The sequence below is a fragment of the Lithobates pipiens genome, unplaced genomic scaffold (assembly GCF_037356315.1).
Source record: "Lithobates pipiens isolate NorthernLeopardFrog02 unplaced genomic scaffold, aLitPip1_a1.2 Scaffold_22, whole genome shotgun sequence".
In the NCBI taxonomy this organism is placed as follows: domain Eukaryota; kingdom Metazoa; phylum Chordata; class Amphibia; order Anura; family Ranidae; genus Lithobates; species Lithobates pipiens.
This window is the reverse complement of record NW_027507784.1, coordinates 88463231-88489602: the sequence shown is the minus strand read 5'-3', so window position 1 is coordinate 88489602 and position 26372 is coordinate 88463231. Positions and strand designations below refer to the sequence as shown.

The 26372-nt window shown below is 43.4% G+C and overlaps 1 protein-coding gene across 1 annotated transcript in view; it reads left to right on the top strand.

Moving 5' to 3' along the window:
• Window positions 1-25791, top strand: part of DNAJB2 (DnaJ heat shock protein family (Hsp40) member B2) — a 62993-nt gene extending 37202 nt beyond the window's left edge. Inside the window, exons 7-11 of the mRNA XM_077447851.1 lie at window positions 413-490; window positions 3140-3251; window positions 12024-12094; window positions 17902-18129; window positions 25265-25791. Of these exons, the coding sequence (XP_077303977.1) occupies window positions 413-490; window positions 3140-3251; window positions 12024-12094; window positions 17902-18129; window positions 25265-25275 (500 nt within the window). The 3' untranslated portion in view covers window positions 25276-25791. The remainder of the gene's footprint in view (window positions 1-412; window positions 491-3139; window positions 3252-12023; window positions 12095-17901; window positions 18130-25264) is intronic.
• Window positions 25792-26372: the final 581 nt, after the last annotated feature.

Below are 26372 nucleotides of genomic sequence, written 5' to 3'. Positions count from 1 at the left end.
TTTCTAACGAACAATAAATTGAAAGGTTAATGTGTTTTCTGAACTGTCTGCACTAGGTACATGTAAAAAAAAAAAAAAAAAAAAAAATGCATTCATTTATGTCCACTGAACGATTTATCGGTCATTACATGATGGCACTATCGTTTGCGCTCACGGCCAAATGTTCGTTTTTCGAAATTGGGTTCGGCCGATTTTTCATATAGTGTATGACCAGCATTAGCCTCCTTAAATTTCCAGAGAATTGGTGGACAAAACATGGGCGATGCGCTTGTACTGCAGAAGTTTACTTAATATAATTTTATATTTTAAAAATTTTGCCCAGACACACACTTACACATGCAGTTATGAAATGATGGCGATTAAATGATATGAATATTTGCTTGTTTTTCACCATCTGTTTCTTTCTTTGAAGGGGATGACTTTCTGTTTCCCGAAATGCGTCACACTCACTCCTCACCATTTTTTTCAGACTCTTTTCCCACTGCTAGAGGTAAGATCCGCTGCCCTGAACCTTTAATACTATGGGGTTGTCTTCTGAAAGGAGATCTCTGCACCTTCAGACATTCAGGGAGGGTGGAGGGGAACCGGCAAAACAAAAGAGGAGAAAAAAAAAAAACACTTCTGGTGAGGAGGGAATTTTTAGGAGGATTAGGAAACCAATTTATAACAGAAGGCAGACAACGCTATTTGCTCCTGCTAAATACCGCAGTATTTCCGCACAACATGGTGTAAAGTAGACATGTGCACTGAGAAAAAATTTGTTCGTGTTCGTTTTTTTCATTTAGTTTTTTTTTTCTTCATTTTTTGGAAATCTCATTTTCGGATGTGAAAATTTGAAAATCCGAAGAAAAGAAAATCCGTAAAATTCGAAATAACTATTAAATTAAAGGTATTGGAATTTTACTTTCAAATTTGGCTGTTTGTAAAAATTATCCGAAATAACAAATGCCGCATCTAAACAAATGGAATGGAAAAAATTAATAATAAATAATAATAAAAAGGTTTTATTATTATTAGATTGTTACGTTCCATTCCTTTGGCTACGGCATTTGTTACTTCAGATAATTCATTTGAATACGTTCACTAACAGCAATTTGAAAGATATAATATATTATGTATATATATGTATATGTATGTTATATGAGAGAGATAGATCATCTCAGATTTTCATTCTTATTTTTGGATTTCCAAATTTTTGAGTTTTGTAGTTTCTGCGAAATTTGAAAATTCGGAAATGAACAAATTTTTCTAAATTTGTTAAACGAATTCGGACCTAAACAAGTCTAGTGTGAAGCTTAAAGCAACAGATTAGTTAGATGAGAGGTGGTGCTTTGGTTTTCTTTTCACATGTTTTTATAGTTTGTACTTGCCCTAATGCTGTAAAAATCCTGTTTTTATTTTTTTTTATAGAGCTCAATAGCTAAAGCTGAAATGTATGCACAAGTGAACAAGTCACAGCAGTGGCTCTGCCCCCTCCCTCTCCATATGGTGATAGTCGAGGTTTCAGTCAAACAGAATGCCTAAAGGAGATCATTCCCACTGTGCTGTCTTTTTATAAAACTACATAGGTCCCTGGGGTTCCTTAAAGCGGAGGTCCACCCTGAAGTGGAGCTTCCGCTCATTGGAATCCTCCCCCCCTCCGGCGCTATAAATTGGCACCTTTCAGGGGGGAGGGGGGGTGCAGGTACCTGTACAGTACAGGTATCTGCACCCACTTCCGGGATAGCTCTCTGCGGAAAGGGGCGTAGATTACGCCCCTTTCCGAAAGTTGCCTGCTGGGAAACACACAGATCCCAGAGGCAGCGGGTCCATCCTTATTGCGCAGCGCGACTCGCGCATGCGCAGTAGGGAACCGGGAAATGAAGCCGAAAGGCTCCACTTCCTGATTCCCATACCCAAGATGGCGGCGGCAGCACCCGAGAGACGATCGAGAGATCGGCTTCGGGTGCCGACATCGCGGGCGCGTTGGACAGGTAAGTGTCACTATTTTAAAAGTCAGCAGCTGCAATATTTGTAGCTGCTGGCTTTAAAAAAAAAAAAAACGCGGACTCTCTCTTTAAGTCATGCATTAAGAGCCCTTTCACACTGTGCCGCCTACGGCGTCAGCGGTAAAGTGGCGCCATTTTTAGCGCCGCTTTACTGTCATTTTAGCCATGATATTTGCCCGCTAATGGGGCAGTTTTAACCCCAGCTAGTGGTCGAAAAGGGGTTAAATCCGCCGGCAGCATAGCAGTGCTACCCCATTGATTTAATTGGGGAGGAGCGGTGGAGCAGCGGTGAGTTCACCGAGCCAAAGAAGCTCCTGGCAGGACTTTTTCTGACACCCTGCCAGCGCACCGATCCAGTGCCGCTTTTTTCAGGCGCTATTTTTAGCGCTGTAGCGCCTGAAAAAACGGCTCCAGTGTGGAAGGGGTCTTAATGTTTATTTGTAAAAAAAGGATGTACATATTGTGTATATACTAACCAATAATATTAACCACTTGACCTCTGGAACATTTACCCCCCCCACCAACCCCTTCATGACAGGCCATTTTTTCCGATACGGCGCTACGTTATTTAAAATTATTGCGTACGTGATCTGACACTTCCAGGTCTGTGGCGACCCCTTCCTGCTTTGATTATACACAGTGGGAGCCCAGTGGCGGGTACAAAGGACTCGATGTCTGCTGGTGCCCGCCGATTGGACAGTACAGAGGCAGAACAACTATGTAAACAAGGCAGATTGCCGTTCTGTCAGGGGAAGGTATTGATCCTGGGTTTCTGCTAAGCAGTAACACGGATCTTTGCCTTCCCCTAGTCAATGCACCTCCCCCACAGTGAGTAAGCACAATTTAGGCATACATTTAACCCTTTGATTGCCCCTGATGTTAACTCCTTCCCAGCCAGTGTCATTAGTACAGTGACAGTGCATATTTTTTAGCACTGATCACTGTATTAGTGTCACTGGTCTCCAAAAAGTGTCAAGTATCAGGTGTCTGCTTTGTACTATACATGTCTGAGGATGGAGGGTAATTGGAGGGATGTAAAAACCTCGCTTCTAATTTATCTTAGAAGTCTTGTGGACACTGGCGTTCCCTAACCTGCGTCCATATCTCCCGAGTCCTCTTGCGTTAACATTCGCTCGGTTTTCTCTCTGCAGTGTTCTCATCTTTCTCGTCTTTTGGAAGTGATGGGTTTGGAATGGCCGGGAACGTCCGCTCTGTTTCCACCTCAACTAAATTTGTTAATGGCAAAAGAATAACAACCAAACGGTGAGTATTGTATGAGTGGCGGGTGTCTTGTGCGTGGGTTGAACCCGGGGTAGACAACCTCGGCACTTCAGCTGTTGTGGAACTACAAGTCCCTTAGAGGCATCACAACTCTGAGAGCCACAGCCATAAAGTGACAGTATAAAAAATAAATAAATAGAAAAAAAAATAAACGCACCACCATACCTCCATGCTCACACGCAGAAGCGAACTCATGCGTAAGTTGCACATGCATGTTTGCACCACACATGTGAGGTATCGCCCCAAACACTAGATCAGGGGTAGGCAATCTGTGGCCCTCCAGCTGTTGCAGAACTACAAGTCCCATCATGCCTCTGGGAGTAATTGTAACTGCCAGCCTTGCAATGCCTCATGGGAAATGTAGTTCCACAACAGCTGGAGTCCTACTGGTTCCCTGCCCCTGCATTAGAGCGAGAGCAATAATTCTAGCGCTAGAGCTCCTCTGTAACTCTAAACAGGTAACCTGTGAAAATGTTTAAACCTCGTCTGTGGAGATCAAGTATTGGAGTTTATCGCCATTCCACAAGTGTGCGCAATTTTAAAGCGTGGCATGTTGGGTATCTATTTACTCGGCATAACATCATCTTTTAGACCCCTTTCACACCTGGGCGTTTTGCAGGCACTATAGCGTTAGAAATAGCGCCTGCAATCCGCCCTAAAGAAGCTGCACCATTGTCTGTAGTGTGAAAGCCCGAGGGCTTTCACACTACAGCGGTGCGCTGGCAGGACGTCAGGAAAAGTCCTGCCAGCAGCTTCTTTGGAGCGGTGTGTTTACCGCTCCTCCACCACTGCTCCCCATTGAAATCAATGGGGCAGCGCTGTAATAACGCCGCTATTGCGGCGTATTTAACCCTTTCTCGGCCACCAGCGGGGGGTAAAAGCGTCCCGCTAGCAGTCGAAATGCGCCGCAAAGCCGCAAAAAATAGCGGCGTTTTACCGCCCACGCTATTAGCGATGTGGTGTGAAAGGGGTCTTTTATGGTACTTTAAAAGTGGGATATATGTGTGTATGTGTGTATGTATATATGTGTGTGTGTGTGTGTGTGTGTGTGTGTGTGTGTGTGTGTGTGTATATACATACATACACATACACACAGTGCCTTGCGAAAGTATTCGCCCCCCTTGAACTTTTCAACCTTTTGCCACATTTCAGGCTTCAAACATAAAGATATAAAATTCAAATTTTTTGTGAAGAATCACCAACAAGTGGGACACAATTGTGAAGTGGAACGAAATCTATTGGATAATTTAAACTTTTTTAGCAAATAAAAAAACTGAAAAGTGGGGCGTGCAAAATTATTTGGCCCCTTTACTTTCAGTGCAGCAAACTCACTCCAGAAGTTCAACGAGGATCTCTGAATGATCCAATGTTGTCCTAAATGACTGATGGTGATAAATAGAATCCCCCTGTGTGTAATCAAGTCTCTGTATAAATGCACCTGCTCTGTGATAGTCTCAGGGTTCTGTTGAAAGCGCAGAGAGCATCATGAAGACCAAGGAACACACCAGGCAGGTCTGTAATACTGTTGTGGAGAAGATTAAAGCCGGATTTGGATACAAAAAGATTTCCCAAGCTTTAAACATCCCAAGGAGCACTGTGTCCAAGCGATCATTTTGAAATGGAAGGAGTATCAGACCACTGCAAATCTACCAAGACCTGGCCGTCCCTCTAAACTTTCAGCTCAGACAAGGAGAAGACTGATCAGAGATGCAGCCAAGAGGCCCATGATCACTCTGGATGAACTGCAGAGAACTACAGCTGAGGTGGGAGAGTCTGTCCATAGGACAACAATCAGTCGTACACTGCACAAATCTGGCCTTTATGGAAGAGTGGCAAGAAGAAAGCCATTTCTCAAAGATATCCATAAAAAGTCTTGTCTAAAGTTTGCCACAAGCCACCTGGGAGACACACCAAACATGTGGAAGAAGGTGCTCTGGTCAGATGAAACCAAAATCAAACTTTTTGCCCACAATGCAAAACGATATGTTTGGCGTAAAAGCAACACAGCTCATCACCCTCAACACACCATCCCCACTGTCAAACATGGTGGTGGCAGCATCATGGTTTGGGCCTGCTTTTCTTCAGCAGGGACAGGGAAGATGGTTAAAATTGAGGGGAAGATGGATGCAGCCAAATACAGGACCATTCTGGATGAAAACCTGTTGGAGTCTGCAAAAGACCAGAAACTGGGATGGAGATTTATCTTCCAACAAGACAATGATCCCAAACATACAGCAAAATCTACAAAGGAATGGTTCACAAATAAACGTATCCAGGTCTTAGAATGGCCAAGTCAAAGTCCAGACCTGAATCCAATCGAGAATCTGTGGAAAGAGCTGAAAACTGCTGTTCACAAACGCTCTCCATCCAACCTCACTGAGCTGGAGCTGTTTTGCAAGGAAGAATGGGCAAGAATTTCAGTCTCTCGATGTGCAAAACTGATAGAGACATACCCCAAGCGACTTGCAGCTGTAATCGCAGCAAAAGGTGGCTCTACAAAGTATTAACGCAAGGGGGCCGAATAATTTTGCACGCCCCACTTTTTATTTTTTTATTAAAAAAGTTTCAAAAATCCAATAGATTTCGTTCCACTTCACAATTGTGTCCCACTTGTTGGTGATTCTTCACAAAAAATAAAAATTTTATATCTTTATGTTTGAAGCCTGAAATGTGGCAAAAGGTTGAAAAGTTCAAGGGGGCCGAATACTTTCGCAAGGCACTGTATGTGTGTGTATATATATATATATATATATATATATATATATATATATATATATATATATATATATATATATATATATATATATATATATATATATATATATATATATATATATATATATATATATATATGTATATGTGTGTGTGTGTATGTGTATTTGACATTGGGGAGTTTAGCTCAAGTGGTTAGATGCATTTTCAGTCCACATCAGACAGGCATTTCTAGTTAAGGGCCTGTTAGGCCACGTTTATTAAAGGAAAAACAAAACAATAGTCCATCCAGGAATCCCACGCAGGGGTTTAACTTCATTCAGCACACAAATGAAAACATACCAAGCCACCTGGCTCTCAATTGTCAGCAGTTCCTCCGCTTGCTCCCAACAGATTTATCGATTCTTTCCAGCCCCCTGGACTCACTGGCTTCCTTAGTCTTCCTGACTCTCAAGGCTGTCAGCCTTTCCCAGTCCCTTACACGGACTACAGTCTCCCACAGGGCAGACCACTCTCCAAACACAGGCTTGTCTTCCAACAGCAGCAGCAGCAAGCTGCTCATACTCCATCATCCTCCACACTCTACTCCCAACAGCCCTTCGTTATATGGGCTGTGTGCAGCTGGGCACACACCCTGCTCGCTATCCTCAAGACCTGGACACAGGGTTGGAGATCCCGTCCCACCCATGACTCTCAGGGATCTCCAAACTACAGAATCCAATCCAAAACTAGCAAAACCTGACAGAGCAGTTTTCTCCATTTTACACTCTAGTCTTGCAGTCCGCAGATATGCAAACTCTGTGTCTGTGTCTCTTTTTCCTCCAATTTCATAAGGGCAGAGCCTCGCTCTGTCTCTATATATAATATATATATATAATATATAATTTTTTTTTTTTTTTTGTGTGTATGTATATTAGACATGTGCAGAGTAAAATATTTCGTTTCGGAATTTCGTTTTCGTCTGAAAACTTAATTTATTTAGTTACTCCCGAAATTCGTTTTTATTTATTTCGTTTTTCGTTCAAAAATTGCATTCGTCCGAAAATCCACATGAATCACGGTCGAATCTGTCTTTGAAGGCTTATGGTGTCTGTCGAATGTATAAAGAAGATTCGACGGAGCTAGTATATAGCATACTTTAGAACCCTATTAAAGTCTATGGGACTCCAACGTTCAAAATCTAAAGTGCTCATTTTAAAGGCTAATTTGCAAGTTACTGTCCTAAAAAGTGTTTGGGGACCCGGGTCCTGCCCCAGGGGACATGGATCAATGCAAAAAAAAGTTTTAAAAACGGCCGTTTTTTCGGGAGCAGTGATTTTAATAATGATTAAAGTGAAACAATAAAAGTGTAATATTCCTTTAAATTTCGTAGGGGGGGGGTTGTCTATAGTATGCCTGTGAAGGGGCGCATGTTTCCCGTGCTTAGAATTGTCCCTGCACAAAGTGTCATTTATGCAGGAAAAAAAGTCCTTTAAAATCACTCGCAGCTATTATGAATTGTCGGCTCCCGTAATACAGAGAACACTCATTGAAAGTCATTGATAAAAAAAAAAAAAAATAAATAAAAAAAAAAAAGCGTGGGGGTCCCCCAAATTCAATTACCAGGCCCTTCAGGTCTGGTATGGATATTAAGGGGAACCCCGCGTCAAATTTTAAAAAAAATTGACGTGGGGTTCCCCCTAAAAATCCATACCAGACCCTTTATCCGAGCACGCAACCTGGCAGGCCGCAGGAAAAGAGGGGGGGACGAGAGAGTGGCCCCCCCTCCCTCCTGAACCGTACCAGGCCACATGGGGCGCATGTTTCCCGTGCTTAGAATTGTCCCTGCACAAAGTGTCATTTATGCAGGAAAAAAAGTCCTTTAAAATCACTCGCAGCTATTATGAATTGTCGGCTCCCGTAATACAGAGAACACTCATTGAAAGTCATTGATAAAAAAATAAATAAATAAATAAAAAAAAAAAAGCGTGGGGGTCCCCCAAATTCAATTACCAGGCCCTTCAGGTCTGGTATGGATATTAAGGGGAACCCCGCGTCAAATTTTAAAAAAAATTGACGTGGGGTTCCCCCTAAAAATCCATACCAGACCCTTTATCCGAGCACGCAACCTGGCAGGCCGCAGGAAAAGAGGGGGGGACGAGAGAGTGGCCCCCCTCCCTCCTGAACCGTACCAGGCCACATGCCCTCAACATTGGGAGGATGCTTTGGGGGTCTGTGACCCCTCAAAGCACCTTGTCCCCATGTTGATGAGGACAAGGGCCTCATCCCCACAACCCTGGCCGGTGGTTGTGGAGGTCTGCGGGCGGGGGGCTTATCAGAATCTGGAAGCCCCCTTTAACAAGGGGACCCCCAGCTCCCGGCCCCCCCCTGTTTGAAATGGTAAGGGGGTACAAAAGTACCCCTACCATTTCACAAAGAAAATGTAAAAAATTGTTAAATAAAACAAACACACTTTTGAAAAATTCCTTTATTAAAAATAAAAAAATAAAAAAAAGATTCCAGCGGCGGTAATCCACTCTTGCTATCCAGCGACGAACGATCATCTCTCCAGCGATGTCTCATCTCATCCAGCGCAGCGATCCATCCTTCTTCTGTCTCCGTGTAGGAGACACTGCAAGGATTCCGGCGGCTGACGTTTCTTATATACGGAGGGCGGGGCCACCCGTCACCTGACCCCGCCCCCCTCTGACGCAAGGGGAAACCCGGGGTTCCCCGTGACGTATAGGTGACCCCGCCCCCCTCTGATGTAACGGAAACCTGCCTGTGTTACATCAGAGGGGTGCGGGGTCACCCATACGTCACAGGGAACCCCCGGGTTTCCCCTTGCGTCAGAGGGGGGCGGGGTCAGGTGACGGGTGGCCCCGCCCTCCGTATATAAGAAACGTCAGCCGCCGGAATGCCTGCAGTGTCTCCGTGGAGGAGACAGAAGAAGGAAGGAGGATCGCTGCGCTGGATGAGATGAGACATCGCTGGAGAGATGACCGTCCGTCGCTGGATAGCAAGAGTGGATTACCGCCGCTGGAATCTTTTTTTTTATTTTTTTTATTTTTAATAAAGGAATTTTTCAAAAGTGTGTTTGTTTTATTTAACCATTTTTTACACTTTCTTTGTGAAATGGTAGGGGTTCTTTTGTACCCCCTTACCATTTCAAACAGGGGGGGGCCGGGATCTGGGGGTCCCCTTGTTAAAGGGGGCTTCCAGATTCTGATAAGCCCCCCGCCCGCAGACCTCCACAACCACCGGCCAGGGTTGTGGGGATGAGGCCCTTGTCTTCATCAACATGGGGACAAGGTGCTTTGAGGGGTCACAGACCCCCAAAGCATCCTCCCAATGTTGAGGGCATGTGGCCTGGTACGGTTCAGGAGGGAGGGGGGGCCGCTCTCTCGTCCCCCCCTCTTTTCCTGCGGCCTGCCAGGTTGCGTGCTCGGATAAAGGGTCTGGTATGGATTTTTAGGGGGAACCCCACGTCAATTTTTTTTAAAATTTGAGGCAGGGTTCCCCTTAATATCCATACCAGACCTGAAGGGCCTGGTAATTGAATTTGGGGGACCCCCACGTTTTTTTTTTTTTTTTTTTTTTTTTTTTATTTTTTTTATCAATGACTTTCAATGAGTGTTCTCTGTATTACGGGAGCCGACAATTCATTATAGCTGCGAGTGATTTTAAAGGACTTTTTTTCCTGCATAAATGACACTTTGTGCAGGGACAATTCTAAGCACGGGAAACATGCGCCCCTTCACAGGCATACTATAGACAACCCCCCCCCCCCTACGAAATTTAAAGGAATATTACACTTTTATTGTTTCACTTTAATCATTATTAAAATCGCTGCTCCCGAAAAAACGGCCGTTTTTAAAACTTTTTTTTGCATTGATCCATGTCCCCTGGGGCAGGACCCGGGTCCCCAAACACTTTTTAGGACAGTATCTTGCAGAATCTTTTCTCTCTGTCAAATCTTTTTTCTCTGTCGAATATTTTCTTTATATAATCTTGGACTAATAGAGGTAAGGTCAGGCACATTCGAACACAGGTTCTATAGACACAGATTGTTGTCAGAGTCATGTCGAATTTCCTATTCTATATCGAACTGTTGTAACAATGAAAACGAAAATAAAGCATTTATTTATGTCGGATCTTTCGTTTTTCGGATTTTGTGCTTTCGTTATCGTTTGTCAAAACGAAGACGAAAATAGCTGAAATTCGGACGAAAATGCATTCGGACGAAAACGAATGCACATGTCTAATGTATATATTATTATTTTGCTTTTTTAATTAAAGTGCAATTTTTTTTCCCCCAAAAAGTTGCGTTTTAATACTGCTGCACAATTACAGCGTGACATAAAAGAATTGCTATGATCGCCATTTTATTCATTGGGGTATCTGCTAAAAAAAAAAGTTTGGTGGTTCTGAGTAATTTTATAGCAAAAATACAGATTTTTACTTGTAAACACCAAGTGGCAGCAAAGGCCTGGTCGTTAAGTGGAACTCTTGGTATATAAAAGACTGCTAGATAAAACTGTGCCCATCATATGCAGCCTCACTGTGCCCATCACATGCGGCCTGTACAGTATGGAGGGTGTACAATATTTGTATATAGAGGGGGTGGATGGTATTAGTATATACAGGAAAGTGTATATATTCCCCTCAGGAAGAGAGCTCAGGGCTCATCACACTTGGGAACAGCTCCACCCTAGAGGCAGGTGGCCTGGTGTAGGAGTCAGGAGGGCTTTCAGGTGGAGATGGCTCCATGAAAGAGACAGGTGGTCTCTAGGAGTCTGAGAGTCTATGTCTGCAGCAGGCAAATGTGGCCCGCGACCAAGCAGCACGCAGCTGAGCAAGTAAGCTCCAGGAGGGAGTCTGACTAAGTACGAGTGAGTGAGCCAGGAGGCTGACGTTTTCTGTTATACAATGATTGTGGAACCCCCTGCGAGGGAAGACTTTCTGTGAAGTTTGTTTTCTTTAAATAAAATTGGGCTAACACAAATACAGTCTGGACTGACCGGTGACCTTGATCTCCTATTTACACTTAAATGCAATAAAAATAAACTAAAAAATGTAATGTAATTTTAATTTTGGAAAAAAAACAAAAAATGTAAATGTCTCTTTAAGAGCTATGGGCTTCCGCCCTGCAATGGCATGGAGACTGGTGGGGGGTATCTTCCACTCCCTCGTCTCCATACCGAACAGGACACAGGATCTGAACGCCTTCGCCGCTGCCGCCGGCTCCAGTAAATGACGTAAGGCACTGAAGCGGGGGGGCGGGGGGGGGGGCGGCCTCTCCCGCCGCCGATAAAAGTGTTCTTGAAACAAATCCGCCGCAGAGACCATTTTTATCTGAAAGCAGACCACCTGCTGAAGAAGAGGATACTGGGGTTATGGTAGCTAGCTGCTGTCATAACAATGATATCCCTCCTCAAAGTGCCAACGTACAACGACGGGGGGTGGTCTGTAAATGCAGCCACTGTGCCCAGGCTGCATTCGCAGCCCAAGGCAGAGAAGCCCCCTGGACTAGGGGGTTCGCCTCAGGGAGCACAGACTGTCTCCTCAGCACTCCATCTCCATTTTCCACCGTGCTCCCTTCCCAGCATGACTTATTCCTATTGTCTTAGTGCCCTGCCAGGCCCATCTCCTGGGAATTGGCTAAGTATTCTAAAAATGCAGAACAGCCCTCCTAGCCTCCGCCCTCCTAGTTTCCAGAATGTTCTTCAACCTTCCAGAACCAGGGGGAGGCACCAGAGAGCTGTCTGTATGATTTTATGCTGTCCTGATAATGACCCTGACTAAATTACAGACTCACTGGTTTAAACATGAGTCAGGGTATAGATTTCCCTACTCTCACACTAGTAGCACACTAGAGGGTGCTACAGTGGCCTGCTTCAGGTAGGATGAAGATCAAGCACACTCAGAATGTTAGGCTGAAATGTCTTGGATATAAGACCAACCAATAAAATGGTTGTCTTCACTTTGTTTGGGCAACGTGTATATTTCTCTTGATGGTCCAAGTCATTGTTCTACTAACTCTGTGCCCTTTTCCCTGTACAGGATAGTAGAAAATGGAGTGGAACGAGTGGAGGTGGAAGAGGATGGCCAGCTGAAGTCCATCCGGGTCAATGGTAAGGTTACGGAAATGCACCCTTGAATCCAATACTGATTAGAACAGAAGATCTACCAGCTACAACAGAACGTTCGGCCATAAGTCACCAATAAAATTTTTACGTTCTCACTGTTTGCTTTGTAGTGTAGTCAGTGCTTTTTGGTTTAAGGGCCAGTTCACACCAGATGCAGTTCTGTGTGTTTTTTTTTTTTTTCTGCACTAAAAATGCATGCACATTGTTTTCCATGTATTTCAGTGGCTCTAGTTCACACCATGCAGTCAGTTTCCAGTGCAGAAACTGACCAGAAACTGACCATAAACTGACTGTATGGTGTGAATTAGAGCCATTGTAACACATGGAAAACACTGTGCATGCATTTTGTGCAGAAAAAAAGCGCACAGAACCGCATCTTGTGTCAACTGGCTCTAATAAAAAATACTCTTCTCATCGCATGTCTTTTTTCAAAAATTCCCTTTTTATATGTACCTTAAAGACTAATTAAAGACATGGCCATATTATACATGGTTACATTGATCCATCTGGGACCAATATAACTGTGTAGAGGCAATACCTGGCGGATCCCTCCAAATGCTGGAAATCCCTGAAGATCACGCTACTCCAGTGATCCCACTTGCTTTGCTGTGCTTTGTTGGGGGGTTAGTTCGCTAGCTTTTGAGGCCCAAGCCTATGATGCATCCAGGGGCTAGTCTTCCTGGAAGTTGCCATGATGGAACTTTCCCGAGGGACCCTGAGCTTCTGTTACCAGGTTCTCTAGTATGTGGCCTCTCCCCCTGACTTGGTTTACTTTGGTTCCTGTAAAAGCTAATCTTTTGGACATCATTGGGGCTACATACCAGCCCACATCTACTTGAGGGGCCCTACATCTCCCTTTGTATATGATTATCCGAGGGCCAACTGACTTCAGAGACTGGTCCCCAGGCTTCCATGGTTCGTGGTTGCCTGGACCTGATATATGCTACACTGAACTGGGTGTTTTGTTAACTATGATGTTAATCCTGTTTGCTAACCCTTCTTGGGGGCCCCCAGGGGGAACTTGGGTTTAGTTACTAATGGTCTGTGGATTAGCCAGCCGCTCTAGGGCCATTTATGTGCAGGCCCCCCCCCCCCCCGGTACCCCATCGCAGTTCTGTTTGATGTGCCTTTTAATTGTAAATCTGGGGATTTTGGTTTAAAGGAATACATTCTTCTCGCTGCAACGAGTCCTTGCATCTCCAAATGCGTTGTGTTTTATAAACCGCACTACCTGTTTCAGGTTGCACACAGCACCTCATCCACCCCCAGATAGGGCGGACTCTTGCGTGGGCTCTCTTCTTGGCCCATCAAGGTCCTTCATTTATATTGCAGTTTGACCACCCTAACCCCTCTCACCCCCCCCTTCTTCCCCTTTTTGCTCCTCTGTCCTTTTCCATTCTTTATCACCCTTCCCCGTTTCTGCTCTCTCCTCCCCCTCGCTAAGGGAACACTAGTAGTGAATATATCTCACGGCCTCTCTGGATCAAGATCAGGCCAAGAGGCTATCATGGGTGTCCTCATGGTTACCATGGTAAAAGTAAAACCTAAGTCTCCTTCCCGCACACTTCAGGGGCGACCCGATCCCTAAACTTTCAGGGTGTGGCTGTCAGTGGGTGGCTTCATCTCTGTGACTTTCTAGGGCCTGATGGACAGCTCCCCCCCCCCTCTGCATGCGAGACAGCCGCAGGCCCCCCTCTTGACTTCTTCTGGTGTGGTATTCAAGTGCATAACTTTTTCCGTCGATGCTCGCGCCCCCCGTATATCTCAACAGCTTACAGAACTGAAACATATTTGCCACAGGAAGGAACCAATCCGGCGCTGCCTTTCATTGATCTATGGGTCCCTGATCCGACCAGTGACAGGGTATGAGCCTGGGTTTCTTTCAAGATGGGAATCGGACCTTGACACCAAATTTATTGACACACAGCGGGAAAAGATTCTTCACTTTGCGCAGAAGGCTTCCATAGCCACTAAAATCCAAGAGACTGGATACAAGATTTTGACTCGCTGGTACAGGGACCCTGACGCTCTACACAGTTTTTATCCTCAGGTCCCCATTACAAGCTGGCGGTGTGGTAATGCAGATGGAACAATGCTCCACATCTTTTGGGATTGCCCCAAACTTGGACCTTTTACTGACGTAAACTTAGAGGGGAGCCCTACTGCTTGTTACATAGTTAGTCAGGTTGAAAAAAGGCACAAGCCCATCCAGTTCAACCATAAAAAAAAAAAATGTATATATATATCGTACAATCCAATATACCCAATTCTGTACCCACAGTTTATCCAGAGGAAGGCAAAAAACACCAGCAGAGCATGATCCAAATTGGCTACAGCAGGGAAAAAAATTCCTTCCTGATCCCCCAATTGGCAATCGGATTTTCCCTCGGATCAACTTTACATATAAATGTCAGTACCCAGTTATATTATGTATATTTAGGAAAGTATCCAGGCCCTTCTTAAAGAAATCTACTGAGCTGGCCAGAACCACCTCTGTAGGGAGTCTTATTCCACATTTTCACAGCTCTTACTGTGAAGAAACCTTTCCGTATTTGGAGACAAAATCTCTTTTCCTCTAGAAATGTCTGCTGCATCTCTCGACCTGTCCAATCAAGAATTATAAGGCTTCTCTTATGATCCAGTTACTGAATGCGGCTAAAGCATGCATCCCCTTATGTTGAAGATTCCAAAGCCAGCCCTCAATATCCTTGTGGTTTTCTAAGGCTAATGAACTCAGGGACATGGATGATCTCACTGCTACCTTGCATAACTGAGAGGAGACCTCCTGAGACACTTGGAGACTGTGGCAAAATTTTTATTTCCACTGATGTCTACCTTCAAGGGGCCCCGCTTTCGAGCTGAACTCCTGGGGTTGGCCACGTTCCCTGGGACCCCCCCCCCCCCCCCTACTCTGTTCCTTTTTCTCTTACACCTGAGATACTCCATTTTCTTTGTCCTTTTCAATATCCAAATGCCTTCCTCTCCTTTTTCCCCCCTGTGATCCCTACCCTTTCCCTTTTCTGGGCCCAGTTCTGGATGTATTCTTTATCAGGATCTCTGACTGATTACCCTGTTATACATTAACTCAGTTACTTAATTCCCACTCTAGGTCCACTGGTACAATTTATGGTCCCACTTAAAACATATTTACATGGCGTGTGTGTGTGTGTGTGTGTGTGTGTGGGGGGGGGGTCTCGTCTCGCACATTGTTACTCCAATCTGTTGCATATACCTGGTTAAATGTAGTGCATTCTCATATTTGACTCATTTATTTGACTATTCAGTCTGTGTTCTGATGGGTCTTTTGACCGAGAGAGTATCAAAATTAGAAAAGGAAAAACGCTCACATTGCCACATCCGGAAATTTAAGGGAAACCGAAAAAGACAGGATACTAATTAGGTATCCCTAGGTCAGACTTTGAAGGCATAAGAAACAGTTAGCAAAATATACAAAATAAAAATGTTTATTATGAAAATACAGTAATTAAAAATCATGTATGATAATACAGAATATACAGTGAGCCCTTGTGTATCGACGCGTTTCACCATTAGGCTTCTTCAGGACAGATCAAGGTATTCAGGATGGCAAAGAAGAGAACAAATCTCACTGTCTTGCAGAAGAATGAACCCAGATAAAATGGATGAAATAGACTGCCAACAGATGGAATTACTTCCCGATGTTACTATACAGCTAGTTGCAAACAGACAAATCTGATAGTATAGATAAGAAATGGTGACCATATGGTTCACAGACAGGGGCGAGATACTGCCAAACACAGATGATTAACGACCGGTAGCCACATCAAAGGGTAATCAGGCATCACAGCCAACTAGCGGAGGGCTGTATCCCAGGGGCTACATAGCATCTGTCTGTGTTTGAAACCGATCTATAGGGATTATTTATCTGTCTATGTACAGCATCCTTTATGTGTTAGTCATCAGGGCAGCTTGGCTGTGATGCCCGATTATCCTCCTTTGATGAGGCTGAAGTAGAAAAAGAAGTTCCAGGATGGCCGCACTTCAGAAAGGCATCTTTATTTAGTTGAATAAAATCCAAAATACAGTCACATCATCAAAACATGGCAAACAGGATAGATAGCTTTGATGTGGCTACCGGTCGTGAATCATCTGTGTTTGGCAGTATCTCGCCCCTGTCTATGAACCATATGGTTACAATTTCTTATCTATACTATCCCATTTGGCTGTTTACTATTCTATCCTATTCTGTTTTATTCTATTCTTTTCTAGTCTGTTCCTTTATTTTTTTTTATTCTGTCCTGTTCTATTCTGTCCTGTTCTAATCCTTTATATTCTATTTTATTTAGTTTTTATTCTAGTCAATAAAGCAGCCTAAGTAGGAATCATAATCTTATTTCACTTTTATGGCTTACTGTATTTATTAAGTGTTCTTGCATAGCAAGAGCACTTACTGTTATCTCACATATATATATTATTATGATAGCCAAATTTACCACCCTAACTCCTCCCACAGCTTTTACAGTAAATACACAGTAATATGCCAAAACGTGCGGATTGTTCCCGATTGGTGTGCTATTACTTTGTGGAACGTTTCGCCGAATGTTTCACGAAATATCATAATTTTTGCGGCGAAATTGGTCCCATAGGAATGAATGGCGAAATGTTCCAAACTAGAGTGGGAGGTGACAAAAGCTGACAACCCCCATGATCAGCCAAAACATTATGTCCACCCCATGATCAGCCAAATCATTATGTCCACCCCATGATCAGCCAAATCATTATGTCCACCCCATGATCAGCCAAATCATTATGTCCACCCCATGATCAGCCAAATCATTATGTCCACCCCATGATCAGCCAAAACATTATGTCCACCCCATGATCAGCCAAAACATTATGTCCACCCCATGATCAGCCAAAACATTTATGACCACTCCATTATCAGCCAAAACATTATGACCACCCCATGAAAAAAAAAAAAAAAAAAAAAAAACTTCTTCAACTTTTTAACTACTATTTCTACTTTTTAAAATATTAAGCTTTTTAACACATTTCACGGTTACTCCAGCCACTCCAACCACACAACAGTTACTCAAGCCACTCCACCCAGTTACTCCGCCCACTCCAGTAGGTGGAGGCAAGAACACTTCACACAATTTCCCAAAAAATTGTAGACTTTTCTAGTTGCAATATGCTTCCATTTCAAATTCGAATTTGATTAGAAAATAACGAATATACAAAATAAATTCTGAAAATGAATCATTCTAACATAGCGAATGTGATGAAACAAAATTAACTTGACAAACGAATCCGAAATGAACGGAAACAAATGTTTCCATCATGCGGATCTCTATTCCATAATGAGAAGATTTCTGTTGCTTCTACTGTGGTCATGGAGAGGGGAAGTGAGAGGCAATCTATTCAGTAGGACCAATAAATGGGTTCTGATGACTTTTTCACTCTGTCTCGCATAAAAATAAAGCTTTGATTGAAACTTCATCTTAAGGATAAGAGAATGCTTAAGCCATTTAGAACATTCCTGGAGGTATATGTCCTGGCAGACATCTATGGCACCTCCCTAACCTCGGGACAATGGTAGTTGCCTGAAAGCGTGTATTCACATCGAACCCGAGGCTGGCGGTTCAGAGTATGCCTACTGTGTTAATGGACATTCACTTGCATTTTGATTTTTGCCACAGATTGGACAAAGAACATCAAAAAAACTGTTGGTTGGTAGTCTTGTCTTGTAAAAGTTTGAATAAATGAATTTGCAATGAATCCTGATGCCACTGTTTTTTTTTTTTTTTTTGCAGGGGTAGAAGACGAACTTGCCTTGGCCTTGGAGATGAGCAAACGGGATCACCAGACAAACATACAAACCCCAACCAGCCATGTCAGGGGGTCACCAAACAACCTCCAGCGATCTCAGAGCGCCGCCCCTGCTTACATGGTACTGGACAGCGACGATGAAGATGAGGATCTGCAACTGGCCATGGCCTACAGCCTCTCAGAAATGGAGGCCGCCGGGCAGCACCGAGCAGGTGTGAGAATTAAACAGAGAGCGGGAAAAGGGCAGGTGCAGGAGGTATTGAGGCAGCTGAGGGCGCAGGGCCAGACAGCACATCTACTGAGACGCCATCAGTTGACTGCAGATCAGCTAAGGCAGCAGCAAGCGGCAGCAAACCAACTAAGGCTCCATCAGGTGACTGTAGGTCAGCTAAGGCAGCAGCACGGGGCAGCAGACCAACAGAGGCATCATCAGGTGACTGCAGACCAACTGAGACCTCATCAGGTGACTGCAGACAAACTGAGACCTCATCAGGTGACTGCAGACCAACTGAGACCTCATCATGTGACCATAGATCAGCTGGGGGCAGCAGAGCAACTGAGACATCATCAGGTGACCATAGATCAGCTAAAACACCAGCTGGGGGCAGCAGACCGACTAAGGCATAATCAGGTTATTGCAGATCAGCTAAGGAACCAGCAGGCGATGGCAGAGCAGCTGAATCATCAGTCACAGCAGATGAAGGATTTTCAGAGCCGAAACAGTGATGCAGTAAAGCAGCAGCCAAGGCCGAATCAAGATCTTCAAGAAGGCAAAGTTAGTGAGGAGCTGAATAGCTCAAAGAGAGACCAGAAAAAGAGAAAAAAAAGATGTTACATCTGTTAGCGGCAGCCAAAATTTTCACTCATCACCTTTTAATAACAACTTTGTGTTAGCAAAAAAAAAAAAAAATTGGATTGTTTTTACTGAAGAGGTTTTAGAGATCTGTTGGCATCCAGAGCCCCGGCGTATGTTTGCGTCCCTCTCTGTGCATCACTGCACCTCCTGCTCCTACAGCAACTACATTTAGGTTTAAAGCAGCCCGGCGCTGACCTATGAAACTGCTGAGCCGGCATTTTCTAAAGCCACTTAAGAGACGAGCTTTGTGTCTGACCTTTTGGCTGTGATTAGTGGCTTAACACTGCCTCTTCTATCCGGATCTCTGCTGAACACTGATTGGACTAACCCACTGGAAGCCTCTCTCCAGCGGTCTGCATGTAGTGGTCTGTCTTCCATCTTTGCTGGGCTCTGTCCTTTTTTTTTTTTTTTTTTTTTTTTCCTCTGTTCATCAGGGATGGGTTTCCTGTTAAACCGCCAAACCACTTGGACGTTTTATTATAAATGCCTTGAAAATATAATTTCCCAGATGCTGGAACCATTTGCGATGTCCTTTTGTGACATCCTAGCGGCCTTGTTGTTTTGTGCCAAAAAAGTCCTTATTTACTCAAGTCCTTCCCTTAAATTTTTTTGGGCTCATGTATAAATTTAATAAGTGCGTAAAGTATTACTAAACCCAGGACCCTGCAGTCACTATATCTGGTCTCCCACAGTACAAAAAACATGGAAATGCAATTATTTCAGTAAATATAAACAGCTAAATACCTTTTCTAATCAGCAGTGTATAGCAGTCTTGTGACTTCAATCAGTGTCTGTTTAATCACTTCAATACCGGGCACTTTCACCCCCCCCCCCCCCCCCCCCTCCTGCCCAGACCAATTTTCAGCATTCAGTGCTCTCACATTTAGAATGACAATTGCGCGGTCATGCAACACTGTAAACAAACAACATTTTTATAATTTATTTTTTTCTTCCCAGAGCTTTCTTTTGGTGCTATTTAATCAATGCTTTTATGTGAACTTTCTACTCTTTTTGGACAATAAATCTATTTATTAGCCTTTATCATCGGCTTGGTGCTATTCATTGGGAGGATTCCATGTCATCCACACACATTCAGAGAGCACTTTTCCTTTGTTTGCTATTACTGGGCCATTCAGCACTGTCCAGACAGAGGTTCAGAGGTCTTGCAGCCTCATAGGACAGTCAGAGGAGAATGAACGCTCCTCCTACAAGCTTTAATCAGACACTGATAGAAGTCACAAGACTTCAATATAATATAATATAATTAATAAAATTTTATATATATATATATATATATATAATATTCAAGACAAGAATATACCGCTGAGGAGAAAAGGTATTTAGCAGTTTCTTTACAAAAACTATTGCATTTCCATGTCCCGTGGGAGACCAGATATAGTAAATGCAGGCTCCTTGGTTTAGTAACGCTCTAAGATTTACTGTTGCTGAAGCAGGAAGAAAGCAACAGGAATGACAAATGTGTGAAAAGCAGGTGAGGTGACAGGACAAACTTTGGTGCCAGGGAGACACAACGTAAAAACTTACAAGTATGGTGTCTTCTATTCTCTTCCTTCTCCCTCATGGCAGCCTGTGAACATCAGCACTGTAAAAGCTTCTGTCAGCCTTCCTGTCTAGCTGAGCCAAGGCATGCAATCAAGGCTGGAAATGTACTTTTTTTGAGACCAAGGGTTGGTGTGAATTTCCAATAAGGAAGTGACAACTGTGGGCTTCAACAAAATGGCGGCCTCCAGCAAGAAGAGACCAGAGCAATGCTGAAGGAAATTTTACTTTTTACCTAAATTTACGATATTTTTGGCAGCATCATTTTTAATGTGGAATGTATGTTCTTTTGTTAAAGAGCATAACTTTTTATCAACTTGTTATGAAATAACATTATTATTATAAAATTCCAGTTGCACAAAGATATATCTTACATTTCTGATATTTTAACACTGTATCAATTTTATACATGAGCCCTGGTGAATTACAATGCCTTTTTAAATGGATGTCCACATAGCTGCCTAAGATCCTCAATCTGTTCTACTATTTACATCCGATTCATCCTTTCTCTGTCTTCAGGATTAACACATTAAGAATGTGAAGAATAAGGTGTCTGTTAAACCGGAAATGTTACAAGTTATAGCTGAACTCTAGGCAGATCTAGAAAGATAAATTAAGTTTTATGTATTTATTAAAAGTAATTAAATCTATTCTTGATCTAAGCCAAATTCAGATACATCTACAGGTAGTATCTAGATGTATCTGAATTAGACTTGGTATCAGTCACCTGTAATCCTTTGTACGCTAGCATAAAGTATTACAAAGGGGGGGGGCACTAGGAGTCGGTCAGCTGTGCTGCATGTATATGCCGTCTGGAAGCATGCTAGCAGAAGGAGAGAGCAGAGGGAGGAGCTCATCAGAATGCTTCTGTTCCTTCACTGTCCAATCACAGGCTGTGTGCGGGGAGATGACCACATGCTGCAGTAGAAAAAGTTGTTTTCTGTGTCCCAGCATTGAAAGTGCCTTAATCTGAGCAGGTGGTATTAATGAGCCCTTATAAGTATCTCTGCTGTTAGTGTATCCCCTGGTTTGGTTGAGGCAATTACTTTAAAGTGGTTGTAAACCCTTTACAACCACTTTATACTACAAGCAAGCCTATAATTAGGCTTACCTGTAGCTGCACTGGATATCTCCTAAACCTGCACAGTTTAGGAGATATCCCTGTATTTGCATGTGCCGACGTCATCGGCACATGCGCACTTAAGCAAACTGAAGCAATGGCATGTACGCGCCGTTGCTTCGGTTGTACTGTGCCATTACCGGCAAGCTCCCACGCGCATGTGCGGGAGTGACGTCATCGCGGGTCCGGCCAATCACATCGCCGTGATACCCGGAAGTAACCCCACGGGGGGATGTCGTCCGCCAGGGCAGTGAACGAGGACTGCTGCGGGGGCTTCGATATCAGGTAAATAATTCATAATGAGCTAGTATGCTATGCATGCTAGCTCATTATGCCTTTTTGTCGTGCAGGTATTTTTTTTTGTTTTTTTTTGGATTTTTTTTAAACTGGTTTACGACTACTTTAAGCCCTCGTTCACACTGAACGCAGATTTGAAATCGTGCAAGTTCAACTGAACTCGTACAATTTCAAACCCGCGTTTCAGTGCGACTTTGGGGGGCGATTTAAGAGACATCTGTGTGGGTTCCTGCAAAGGTGTCTATTGAAATTGCCCCTGAAGTCACAAAAGTGCAGGAACTACTTTTGGAAATCAGTTGGGGCTAAAAGTGTTCTTCACATTTCAAGATGTAGAGCAGGGATATGTAATTAGCAGACCTCCAGCTGTTGCAGAACTACAAGTCCCATGAGGTATAGCAAGACTCTGACAGCCACAAGCATGACACCCAGAGGCATGATGGGACTTGTAGTTTTGCAACAGCCCAGTCACATGCAAATAAATGCAGTTTTTTCTGCAATACTCACCTTTTTCGGATCGGATGACAGATCGTCCGTCTTTTTTCGGTGGATAGTCGCAAGTAGAACCTGAATAGGTTACTAAAAGTCATGAAAATTCTCATACGTCAGGAGAAAAAAAAATTGGAAGTGATGTCATATGTTGTAGTGTATTTTTGGACGACAACTGTACTGACTAAATGAAAATTGTACGATCTGGTATCGTACGAGGAAAACATTTTTGTGCTTGTCCGAGCGAAAAATATCGGATGAACTGTTGTGATCGGCTCTCGAAAGCTCTGTACTGACGATCCGATTATGGTACGATCGTGTCAAAAGCGGTATTGTTGGTCTGATTTTCGGATTTTGTGTACGGCCATTAATCTGTAGTTGTACACCGCAGTACTTTTTTCCACCACAAGATGTCCTTAGTCTTCTGGATTGAATGATTACCATATAATGCCATGAAAAACAACAGAGAGAGCCCCTGCACTAATATGGTACATAATATACAAAAACATATATATTTTATATATATATATATCAAAGAAGCAGCTAACATTTTAATCACTACACTGTACCATCAAAAATATATATCAGTTCAACTAGTGGAGTGCTTCTAATGTGTTCTTAAACTTCAAAAAACAAATTGGATAAATACAATTCATATATAATCATAAATTGTCCATCCCAGTCAATTTCATGTGATCCTCAAAAAGTTCTAAATTTTATCGTCCACTTTGAATCATTCAGTGTAAAGTCCCATACACCATACAATCTTAGTGCAATCTCAAAAAAAAGTGTCCATTTTTTTCTAATATAGCTTTAATGTGAAATCACACCACCTCAGTGCCCTTCAAACGACCTCATGGGTATCTTCTCCCCTCAATTCCAGGACCCCACTATCAACATTGGAGGTCAGGATCACTTGTTTGATACATATACCAATACTTCTCCTTTCCAAGCTCTCCTGTCTCCGTGGTCCTGATCTCCCAGCAATAGAGGCAGCCAAAAGGAAGCCTAGAAACTCCAATAGTGTAGAGCAGGGATATGCAATTAAACAAAAGAATTGGTTAACCTGAGGATTCAAATATAACCACTAACAGCGCTGATACCACATCTCCATATACAACAAACAATTTGTCTATGTTAAGCATGTAGTACTTTTAAAAAAAAAACAGCAAGTCTTTTATCAAAATTGGTGTCCAAACACCAAGTATTAAAGAACCAGCAAGACTTTTGTCAGGAATTAATGTCCATACACCAAGAGATCACACTCTATTCCTCATCGATGAGTGCAGTCCTTCATATTCATATTTATACAATCTTCTCAGATATCTGATTGCTCTCACATTGGTAGTAGACATGCAAAAGATTCAAGGGGTCTCATATAGTGTGATACCTTTTATTTAGGATTGAAAAAATTCCTTTCCCCCCCTTACATAATATGCTTACATTTAAAACAACTTAAAACCAGCGTATAACATATGTGGTGTAAGTGCTGCCGCACGATCGTCTCACCGGTAGGCTGCAGATCTCATCCAACACAGTCTCCGTGTGTGCACCTGGGTCCTCGTCGGCTAACACTCACCCTCTTGCTCGTGTGATCACCGCACTGACGCGTTTCGTGTTTTCACGTCTTCAGAGAGCGTCTGAAGACGTGAAAACACGAAACGCGTCAGGGACACCTTGGATCTTTTGCATGTCTACTACCAATGTGAGAGCAATCAGAGGGACACACAGAACCAGACAGAGGAGTTCCACATAGTGGAGACAGGCTCTAAAGTGATTGGAATCTGGTAAGCAGCCATCTATATACATATTCACGGAGGTGGAACAGCACATGGTGAAGGTGTAGGACCATACCCATACACACCCAGATATCTGAGAAGATTGTATGAATATGAATATGAAGGACTGCACTCATCGATGAGGAATAGAGTGTGATCTCTTGGTGTATGGACATTAATTCCTGACAAAAGTCTTGCTGGTTCTTTAATACTTGGTGTTTGGACACCAATTTTGATAAAAGACTTGCTGGTTTTTTTAAAAAGTACTACATGCTTAACATAGACAAATTGTTTGTTGTATATGGAGATGTGGTATCAGCGCTGTTAGTGGTTATATTTGAATCCTCAGGTTAACCAATTCTTTTGTTTTTTATGCATGATGTTTTATTTTATAATGGCAGCTAAGTATTAAGAACCATCCCCAGGTGGGAGTAAGTTGACTGCACCCTTTGAGCGCTGGGAGTAGAGGTGAGCATATCAATTGTTTTGAGTGCATACCTCTGCCAGATTAGACTACATAGAGCAGTGATGGCAAACCTTGGCACCCCAGATGTTTTGGAACTACATTTCCCATGATGCTCGTGCACTCTGCAGTGTAGTTGAGCATCGTGGGAAATGTAGTTCCAAAACATCTGGGGTGCCAAGGTTTGCCATCACTGACATAGAGGGATATGCAATTAGTGGACCTCCAGCTGTTGAAGAACTACAAGTCCCATGAGGCATAGCAAGACTCTGACAGCCACAAGCATGACACTCAGAGGAAAAGGCATGATGGGACTTGTAGTTTTGCAACAGCTGGAGGTCCGCTAATTGCATATCCTTGGTGTAGACCCTTCATTTAACACGTAAGCCACCTTTTGAGAAAGCTGTGACCTGCAGAAGTTGGGCCTTTGAGAAAGCTGTGACCGATACAATGCCTAAGAGGGGGAGTGACATCATGCTGGGCAGAGCTAGAACACCATCTTGAATTGATATACATTGGTACAGTGTAGTGATTGCACACTTAGGTGGCAGCTGCCCATTCCTAGCCTGTAGCTGGACAGTGGAAGGAGAAGCGGCTCATCTCCGTCACTCTGCTCTCTCCTGCTATCAGCTTGTGTCTGCTAAAGTTCAGCTTTAACATTGACTGGTGAATGTACTGTACAGGAGTTACAACTTTATCGGACGTATCCTTTACCTGTATGCTGATTGTTGTTTACACGCACACCTGTGAATTATTTGCCTACTGAACGTCTTGCTTTTCTCACTAGGTGTGTTCTGAGATCGGAGTCACATACACTTCTGTTACCGTCGCTGGCTGGGATGGGGTGCTGGGGGAGCACAAGCAAGCTTTCCTCCCCTCCCCCAACACAATGCACCTTCCCTGCGAGCTGGTTTGGCATGTGAGCTGTACCATCTTGAAAGATTCAGGGGAACCCTGTCCACTACACTGGAATAAGACTTTTAAATGCGGATGCTCTGGGGTGGGATATAGCACTTTGTTGGATTTTAAAGGGGCTGGACCCAAGGGACATGTATATATATGGATGTGGGACTGCGTGGCTGAGAGTGTCATAGATATTTATATGAAAGACAAGCTTGTGGATTCTAAACATATCGCCTACTTATTAATGCTTTAGGATGAATGATGCTAAGGGACTGTGATTGTGATAACAATGGATCTCAATGGATAGAATTCAGCATCATTGTATCACATTAAAATCTCTCATCAGAAAAGAGGAATATGTGTGTACCATGCAAGGACTTTACTCCATTAAAACAGAAAACTTTTAATAAAGGTCTCACTGTGTGTAATGTCTTTCTAAAGTGTTTGATACAAGGAACCAATCAGGGCTGGATCTAGCCTGTCTGATCTGGGGGGGGGGGGTTCAGTAAAGAAAAAGTCAGGGGGGCATAATGTGGGCAGTAAAGAAAGTCATAGGGGGCATAATGTGGGCAGTAAAAGTCATGGGGGCATAATGTGGGCAGTAAAGAAAGTCATGGGGGCATAATGTGGGCAGTAAAGAAAGTCATAAGGGGCATAATGTGGGCAATAAAAGTCATGGGGGCATAATGTGGGCAATAAAAGTCATGGGGGCATAATGTGGGCAGTAAAAGTCATGGGGGCATAATGTGGGCAGTAAAGAAAGTCATGGGGGCATAATGTGGGCAGTAAAGAAAATCATGGGGGGCATAATGTGGGCAGTAAAGAAAGTCATAAGGGGCATAATGTGGGCAATAAAAGTCATGGGGGCATAATGTGGGCAGTAAAAGTCATGGGGGCATAATGTGGGCAGTAAAGAAAGTCATGGGGGTATAATGTGGGCAGTAAAGAAAGTCATGGGGGGCATAATGTGGGCAGTAAAGAAAGTCATGGGG